At 38.3% G+C, this 9,630-nt stretch overlaps 1 protein-coding gene across 1 annotated transcript; it reads right to left on the reverse strand.

Moving 5' to 3' along the window:
• Positions 1–745: 745 nt before the first annotated feature.
• On the reverse strand, positions 746–7,395 carry boka (BCL2 family apoptosis regulator BOK a). The gene is made up of 4 exons (XM_087784486.1): positions 6,933–7,395; positions 5,443–5,571; positions 3,352–3,515; positions 746–1,346 (listed from the first exon to the last, which is right to left on the reverse strand). The coding sequence occupies exons 1-4, from the start codon at positions 7,144–7,146 to the stop codon at positions 1,221–1,223; spliced, it is 633 nt and encodes a 210-aa protein (XP_087640612.1). The 5' UTR covers positions 7,147–7,395; the 3' UTR covers positions 746–1,220.
• Positions 7,396–9,630: the final 2,235 nt, after the last annotated feature.

Genomic DNA, 9,630 nt, shown 5'->3' on the forward strand with positions numbered 1-9,630 from the left:
GTACGAATTTATTTCAAACACGCGGATGTCGACCATGAACCTTCCTTTGATAATTTGACCTTTGGCTTTCATACTCCATCCAACCCGGATTGACAACATATGTGATTGTCTACGATTTCTAGAGCTAACAATAAATAAACTGATATTTAAACTACCATTTTTTGGATAAATCTAGACAAGACACACACACTTACAAGTATAAATACTATTTTCACCATTTGTTCACTGTTTATATGGCTTTAAAATAATAATAAGTAACTGCCATGGTCAGTAAAAGGCAATCACATTTCTTCAGTGAACACACTTCATACAGTGGCTTTTTTTTGGTTAGGGAACATCAGCAAAAATAAAGCGAGCGAAAATTGAATATCAAGTCACAAAATCAAGCTAGTTTTGCTAAAATATGTATTTGATAAAACTTTTATTCTTTTTAAACCGATATAAAAACGCCTGTTTTTCTCCTAAATATTTTTTTATTTTCCCTTAAATATTTTCAAGGGGCAATAAATACTTAGTAAATGACAAAAGTCCTAAGACGAGTAAAAACTAAAATAAATAACTACAAAATCTAATTTGTTATATTTGACATGATCTTTGACCTCAGGAGAGCCACATGAATACAGCCAAAAGGGCCCCCCAGCCGGGTGTGCCCAGGTGTGACCTACATCAACATAAACCAGCTCTATAATTGAGAATAAAATAGTGCACAAAATCCCCTTTAATGATTCTAAGAAGTGAAACAATATTGTAACAAACATTTTATTCAACAACTTATTTACAGTTTGCAAATACTGCATAGACACATTTCAACAATTTCAACAAAGTGCTAAATTATTCCCAGAATAAATTTCAAAGCATTGTATGAAATGTTATCAAAGCACAAAAGCTTATTATAAAACACTGCAAAAGATGCACTGACTGTACATTTACTCACAAATCTCGAGTGTTAAAAGCATAATAGCAGTAAGATTTCGACCACTAGAAGCCGCCAAACTAAAATTTATGAGTGGAAAAACCGTTGCGTGAGACAAAAAAGGTGATTTACACAAACTTACATCACATTTCTGGCATCACATTCACTTTCACAAATAAATTAAAACATGTGGAAGACAAGAAGACGGCAGAATGTTAAGTCGGTGGGCTCTTAGTGTGAGTGAGTGCAAAGACAATCCAAAACCTTTTTTTTTTTTCTTTTTGAAATTGCAGAATCCATGTTGCTGTCACTTCTCCCTGAGGAGGTAGAGCACCACAGCTTTCACACAGTGTCCAAATGTGAGGAGAGACGACACGAGCCAGTGCGAGCAGAAGCTGGGGTCAGTGTTGACCACACATTTAGTCACGTCTGCCTGTGAGTTAACACACAAAAATACACTTATTTAGTACACGTGCAATGCAAGACAAGACATTTTTAATATGTGTTTTCATGGCTTTTTTTCTTATTATTTTTTAAAGATCTGCAAGTTGTTCACAACCCAAAACCCACAATAAAACTCAGACCTCAAACAATCAAACTGCCATTTCTGATGAAGAACACTTCCCCCTTTTTATGATCTCAAATGTCCTGCAACTCATAACATCAACCTTTTAAAATTTGCATTGTGTATTTGGCCTTTATCTTACAGCTCATATGGTCAAAATTGTACTTAGACTTATGTTCAATATTTGTAAAAACTCAGCAGATAAATATGACAAATTCCCTCTGAAGGAAGGTTATTCTCTTCTTAGAATTTATCTTCAATACATTTTAAAATCAATTACAATCCTGTGTTTCATATTTTGAGATTATTTTAATAAAAGGGCTTTTTATTATGAGTAAAACCAAAAGTAATGGGAAAAAAACACTGAACAGTTCAAATGAGGATTTCTGATGATGATTAATTCAATATTATAAATATATATATATATATATATATATATATATATATATATATATATATATATATATATGATATATAAAAACAAGTGTCATGTTTATAAGACATATAGACATATTATAAATGAGATTTAATTTTTTACAACTCAATAAATTTACCAAAATGTTGATCATTTGAAATAAAAAAGGAAAATTAATTTAAAATATTTAATTTAAGATTTGGGGGAAAATTCCAAATAAAAAAAAAAAACGTTTTTCAAATCAAAATATTTGATACTATGAGAATTATTAAAAACTATAAATAAGAAATCATTTAATTCAAGACCTGACTATTATTGAGTCTAAAGTAATTTAGTAAAAGATGCAAATGTTTGTGATTCATTTGAGTAGAAACAAGAATCACGATTAAACTGTCTCTTCTGATTCAAAACATTTAAATTTGTAAAGCAAATATATATATAATAATATAATATTTAACCCTTGTTATCTGTTATCTCAGGATCACAGTGACCCAAAGGCCCGGAAACAAATGTGTCGTTAACCTTGACCCCAAGATGACACAAGGGTTAAACACAGGCACTTGTATAGGTCACCGTTGAATAAGGTCCCCAGGCCTTGAGTTTGACATGTTGACATGAGCTCTAGAAACTTCAAATGCATCAAACACAGTACAGTCTGACTTTTCACTTATATGCCGTAAAAGGTACTTTAAAGTACATTTTTATCAGTGTAAAATCTAAATTAAAAGTATCCAACAAAAGGGTTGTTGTTGGTGAAACAGCGTAGGGAAATCTGAGGTCGACAATGTATATAAATAAATTGTCACAACATAACCAAATTATAACTGAGTCCTGAGGTTAGTGTTCATCGTTTGTTTCATAAAGCATCTGCTCATTACGTGGTTTCACCGCCTGATCGCAGCACAATAATGTTATAACTGTTGCCCTGGGATCGAAAATAGAAACTCTGTTGCAAAAGAATTAGACAAAAACCATCAAAATAAGAAGAAGAATCTTGAAGGATATGAAACTGGCTTTTGTACAGAGATTAAAACCAGATCAAAACAGGCTTTTTGACCGTTTTCCAGCTCATTCTAGCTCCGGTCTGCACACTTTACCTCATGTCTGAGCTCAGAAACACAGCAGACATATTAATCCCCTTATTCAACAGTTGAAAAATACAATAGATTATAAAAACTTCAGCTACTTTTGATCTATTTCTTTAAGATTCCGAGTTCAGGAGGTTACGATGATCATATCAAAGTAAAAAGTGAATTGAGTTTTGGCTTTTGTCACGAAGAGACATCGACCTTACAACAAGATGTCATCGGCATACAACACAACATGAACCTCGCTGCTCTCAGAGATCACACCAATAGTTTATCTCCTGGCAGATATTGATAGTTTACACACAAATGATTTAACCGTCATTAAGCTCCAGGGTCTCATGCTCCATCTTAATATGAGATCAAGTCTTACCCAGCCACCCCTTCTCTTCAGCCAGGCGCTCAGACTCTTGCGGACGAACTCGCCCATGCAGTCCACGATGGTGTGGACCATGGCTGGATGTCCATGGCGGACGCAGTCGACAGCCAGGGCTCCTGCCACTGCATACAGAGAGACCACCTTCCCCCACGTGACACCTGAGGGCAAAGCAAAGTGTCGAGAGGTCGTCAGAGGTCGTCAGAGGACACAAGAATTCATTGAGATTTCGTCCAGTCTGGTGCAGCAAGGGATGAACAAATACAAAAAAAAGAAAACAGAACACGGGCCAAGAATCTGCCCTACATGCCTCACTGTCCTAGTTTGAGACAAAACACAGAGGGTTGCAGTGATCTATCTATCGCTCATCGTTCCACATTTTCCAGACTCCTGATTCCGATAATTTTTCTGTACCTTTATTTAGTCAGAGTATTAGATACTTTATTAATCTCAGTCGTCTATGAAACAAACACACCAGCCACGTGAGGTTGAGATCGCAAAGGCTTTTTTCATTTTTGCCAGATGAGACGGTCTAACCTGTCTACCTGCATACTCAGCTGCAGATCGCAGGCGGCCAGACTCGACGCTCGCAAAGGTCATCACATGCAGATCATTTTAAAACCATCTGGTCACCCAGCAGGTTCACCCCTGTACAGCTGCGTGTACTTTTCTTCAAAATGACACTGTAAAACCTCACAGACCCATTTAGTTTTTGTCAAATCTGCATGATTTCTACGTTTACGAATGATCTTGATTACTTGAAAATGGAATGTTGACTCAAGTTGTTTTTATCTAGATGTCAATTTGAATAAAGAAAGTCGTGAAAAAGGAGGGAATTACTGCACCTCAGAGTTAAACAAAGTTCTCGAGATAAAAGAATATCATGAAATTCCATTTGTTTCGGGGTCACCTCACTTGCAAGTTGGAGGCACTAACTGACTAATGACTGGCTTTGTCTACTCGGGTGGACTGAAGGCAGTGGATGAGTTAGGGTGTATGGTCGCCCCAATATTAACTCTAAATTAACTTAAAATATTAATGCGAGTAATAATGCAAAAATGTGCGATTATTGAACTATCAAGTCAAGTGTCGCGCACTGAAGAAAGAATCAAGTTGAGACAAAGAGTTAAATAACGTTAAATAATGTTTTTGCAACTTATAAAGTTGAGTCAAGTACAATGATGTAGTACAATTAATGTTTTAACGTTTAATTTCTAAGTAGAAGCAAAGGAAAGTTGAGTTAACTTATGATTTTCAGTCAGTCAAGTTAATAGGACTTAATGTTTTACAGTGCACTGGATCCATCTAAACAAAAATATTCCTTTTCCATAAATCGTTTTCGAAAGCATCACTTGCCGTCTTATCTCATATTAAAATCCGATAAAAGCAGCCAAGGCATGCATGCACACGTCTGTGCTGGACAATCAGTATCCAGACACAAGTTCCTCTTCACACACGATGGTTTTTCAGGCAATATCAATTATCTGCAGACAAATGTTTGCCTGTTTCCTGGTGTAAACACTCTGAGTGATGGCTGCACACTTTAGTTACAGTTTATTTAAAGTGTTCTCAAACTTACATGGGTTTATCTTAACTGCTCTCTGACCGAACCAAAGTGTGTACACAGTTCCCGAAGCAGCTCGATAATCATCAGCGTGGCTCCTAATTTGCTGTGTTCCCCCCCGAGGAAGGAAAGCCAAACTCTCCGGGTGGAGTTTCAAACAAGTCTGTAAGAATTATTCACAGCAGCGGGAGCTTAACCTAATATGGAGCGACTCGAATCTTTCCCCCGCTGATCTTGTCAAACCGGTGAACTTGAGCCCAGCACACACTCAAAAATGAAATGGGACAGCTTGTGTAATCTGGGTGTATTAAAAAACTATCAGCGTTTCCTTAAACTTTGGTTATCTTTGCTTCATTTCCCCGGCTCTAAAGTTCCTCCTGCCCAGACGCCGCCGCACAATGAACTTCCCTAAAAGGGCACGACTCCTTCTCCTTTTTTGGCTCCATGTTTGAACAGGTTGCACACGGAGAACGGTTCCACAAAACAGTGCCTGAGAAGTAGCTCTTCATTTATTAAGTATTCACCTGTGGAGAAAATGTCGGCGGCGACGGCCAGGAAGGCGTCGGACACCACGCTCTCCGAGGCCACGGTGATGTTGAGCTGCCGGGCCACATTTCGGTAGACGTTGGGTCGAAGGTACTCCAGCTCGTCACCTGCAGGAAAACCATGTTCAAAATGTCACGAGCAGACATACTGGAGAGTTTATCATAACAAACACTAAACCCGTGAATGGAGCCGAGTGAACATAACTTGTGAAGCGTTGTCGTAACACCACGCAGGGAGAAATAAACACGTTCACTCCACTGTTTGTTTTTGTAGCAGGCAAAGAGCCAGAGACGTCAATGAGCCTGAAGTGTTTGAGAACCTTTTTGGATTCCCTCAGATGTTGCTCCAGTGGAAACTAGAAGATCAAGGAGACAGATCTTTCATAACCAACTCAACAACTTTAATGACGTAAGAATTGAGTTGAACTACAGAACACGAAGTGTTAACCACTAATGCTCTAATCATTTTAGCTATCGACTTCAAATGATGTTGTTCAATCGCATGAAAGTATAGTTAGTCTGAAACAGGTTTTACCATATTCTGTTAGCAACTGTATGTCTTGATACATTTATATTTGACAATAAAAGAACTTGAACTTGAACTTGAACTCAAACGAAATTAAAATTGAACCTAACAATTGTTTTCATGAAGAGAATGTGAGCCAATGTGATGTAACAAACAAGATAAACTACCACTACTACAACCAGTACTACTATTAATACTACTACCACCACTACTACAACCACTACTACTATTAATATTACTACCACCACTACTACAACCACTACTACTACTACTTCTTCTACAACTCTTACTATTACTACCACTACCTCTACCACTGCTAGTACTACTAATACCAAAAATACTACTGCTAATATATTAACAACTACTACTACAGCGCTTTACAAATAATAATTATTTACTTACTTACTTACTTAGTACTACAACTACCACTACTACTACCACTTGTACTACTACTATTGCTACAACTACTACGCCTACTAGTAAGTAAGTAAGTAAGTAAGTAAGTAATGGTTATTTGTAAAGCGCCTTTCTAGACCAGGGCCACAAAGTGCTTAAACAGTCTACTACTATTGCTACTACTGCAAATACTACTACTACAACTACAACTACTTCTACTTATTATTATTATTGACCAAACCTGTTTATATTTTAATGTTAAACAATGTAATATGGTTGTATAACAGTGTGTATGACATGCATGTATACATATATCATTGAAGGATTTCATGTACATCATAGTTGACTGATATTGAAAATGTGACCAAAACATTGATACTGTTATCTTCTGCTCATAAACTGATAACATGGTACCACCTTGAGTCCAGCACAGCATGAAGTACACACCTCACTGCTACAATAAAAGCAAGCTCACAGGTGTGTGCTTCTCATGCCACACACACACACACACACACACACACACCTACACACACTACCCTTTTCTCACCCAGCCACAGCAGCACGGACGAGATCTCCCCCAGGGCCCCCCCAGCCGCCGCGCGCCCGGGCTCGGGTCTGGACCAGCCTATGCCGGCCCGGTGCAGCCTGGAGTGGATGTAGTCCCGGCACAGCGCCCGGGCCTGAGACACCAGCTCCTTGTCGGTGGGCGATCGGTCGAAGACTTCGGCGGCGAACACGGAGGAGCGACGCAACATCTCCATGTCAGGAGGACTTGAGGGGCTCGGAGCCTCTGCAGACCACCCTCCCCAGCGGTATCACGCCCCCCCTCCCGGGAGGCTCGTGGATCCTGAGCTGGTGGTCCCGTCAAGTATGTCCATCCAGAGGCGCTAGAAAGTGTGAGAACATCCGCGTCGTTCAGGGAGGAGAACAATAATCCACATTAAAAGCTCGAAAACTTTCTTTAAATCGGACTCGCCTTCTAAGGACACCTATGACAGACAAGCCCCGCCCACCTCCCCGTTTGGCGCGCGCAAACACACGCGCACGCTGTTCAACCCCCCGGGTGCGTGTTTACATTGAGAACCCAGAATAGGATCTGACCCAGATCATCCATCAGGTCCGCGGAGAAGAACTCGGTGACTGCATATTTGTGAGACAGTTGTGTTTATATAACCTGTTTTTTTTCTGCTTAAAAGTTATTCAAAAAGTATTTAGTGTTTGTCTTTTAGAAATGCTTTTATGGATTGTTCTCCGACTATGAACACATGATAGATTCGAATCTCATAAATATAAATAAATGTACTGTATAGGTTTGATTCCGTGTCAGACAAACATTCTTTTGCCATTAACTTATACATCTTTTTATCTATGAAAAGTTGCATTTATAGTCATGTGATATGAGCTCCTTGGTGGAGGTATGCACTGCCTTGTGCGTTTCTTTTTTTTTTTAACAATGTGTTAATAAAAGCATAACCATTATAGGATGTATGTTTTAGTAATTCAACTTTAATCTGTAACATATATTAAAATAGTGGGGTCCTTATCCTTAACATTTATTATATCATATTGAATTTATATCCACTATTATGAATGTAATACAGACAGACAGACAGACAGACAGATAGATAGATAGATAGATAGATAGATAGATAGATAGATAGATAGATAGATAGATAGATAGATAGATAGATAGATAGATAGATAGATAGATAGATAGATAGATAGAACTTTATTGATCCCTCTGTATTTTGTGATCTTGTAAGTGTTCTTCAATATAACTATAAAAAAACATGCCAGATCAGTTACGGGGAAAGAGCTGAGCCAAAAGGGCAGATATGTCCATGTTGGTACTCTATGATTCTTGCACTGGCAGTAGTGGAACCACTGATCCTTTGCATTTAGAGTTGAATCCATCCACTGGTGAGGACAGTGGAGGCCCTGGGACCAACCTATGACTCGTGTCAGGTGACCTGGGAAAACCCGGGCTTCGTTCTTCCTCTTAAAAAAAACGTTGATACATTTCTGTGGAATTGAAGCGTGCTCTCCCCCCCCCCCCCCCCCCCGACACATGACTCATGATGAAATATGACCCCATAATAATTTTCCTATTAATCATTACCTGCTTTTTATTATGGGTGTGTTTGTTAAAAGGGACTAGTTTTAATAGTTATTCATTAATAACAAGAAAATGAAAAAAAATGAAAACGTCTGAAAGATACAGATTTCGACATGTTTCGTTGCCATGGTTTCAACTCAAACTTTCCTAGTACAAGAAAGTTAAGCACATTTTGCTCATAATTCCCTCATTGGTTCTTACATCTTAATGTTTGGTTCGATACAAACGTTCAACCCGTTTACAGATCGCAGCAGGTCACACACCCTGTCCACGCCCCTTGCTCTTCTGTGGAAGATGAGCGAGAGTGGCGGATCAGCAACCCCACCCAAGAGCTCACGCTGTCAAGACACGTCTGAGGAATGCCCGACTTTTGTTAGCCACGGCTCAACGCTTCCAGGTTAATGGATGAGGAGGACGACTCGTGCCCGAGTCACGTGTGGTCTCGCCTGGACGTCACTTTCCTTCGACTGTTGCGTGTCCAAGATGGGTTTCATTTCTGAAAGCCAAACCATTACATTATGACCACTGACAGGGAAAAACAGAGAAGGTCTAATAGGTTAAAAAACAAATCAGGGGTAGCAATCAAACAATATTTTAAATTGAGGTGTTTCTGGCTTGAAACAATTTTACTCCAGTGTTTCCACCAGATCTTTAGTCAGACATCTGCTGAAAGTCCTGGATCCATCATGACCAAAAAACATAAAGGACTTGAAATATGGGAAGAAAACTCGTAGTACTAGATGCTCACTTTTAGGCCAGCATGTCCTGCACTTTTTTCAGTCGACACAGTTTTCCATCTCTATTCAGAGTGCCAACAAAATCTTACAAAAGCAGATTTAAAAAAAAAAAAAAAAAAGATTCCAAGTTATAATAATAATATGATTCATCAGAAGACTAATAATAATAGAATAATTTCATTTGAATGGCACCACAGACATTCAATTACATTCATTTACTGAATTTATTTAAGTTTATTGCAGGTTGAAAAACAATATCAACAGTCTCAAGTAAATATTTTTAAACCCTCTAAAATCCCAATTGTTCCCATAACTGACTTTTGAAGAAACAACAACAAAGTAATACAATTCCATCTCCTCTAAATGAGTTATTTCACATACGAGATAAGATA

The sequence above is a fragment of the Callionymus lyra genome, chromosome 2 (assembly GCF_982586985.1).
Source record: "Callionymus lyra chromosome 2, fCalLyr1.hap1.1, whole genome shotgun sequence".
Classification (NCBI taxonomy): Eukaryota; Metazoa; Chordata; class Actinopteri; order Syngnathiformes; family Callionymidae; genus Callionymus; species Callionymus lyra.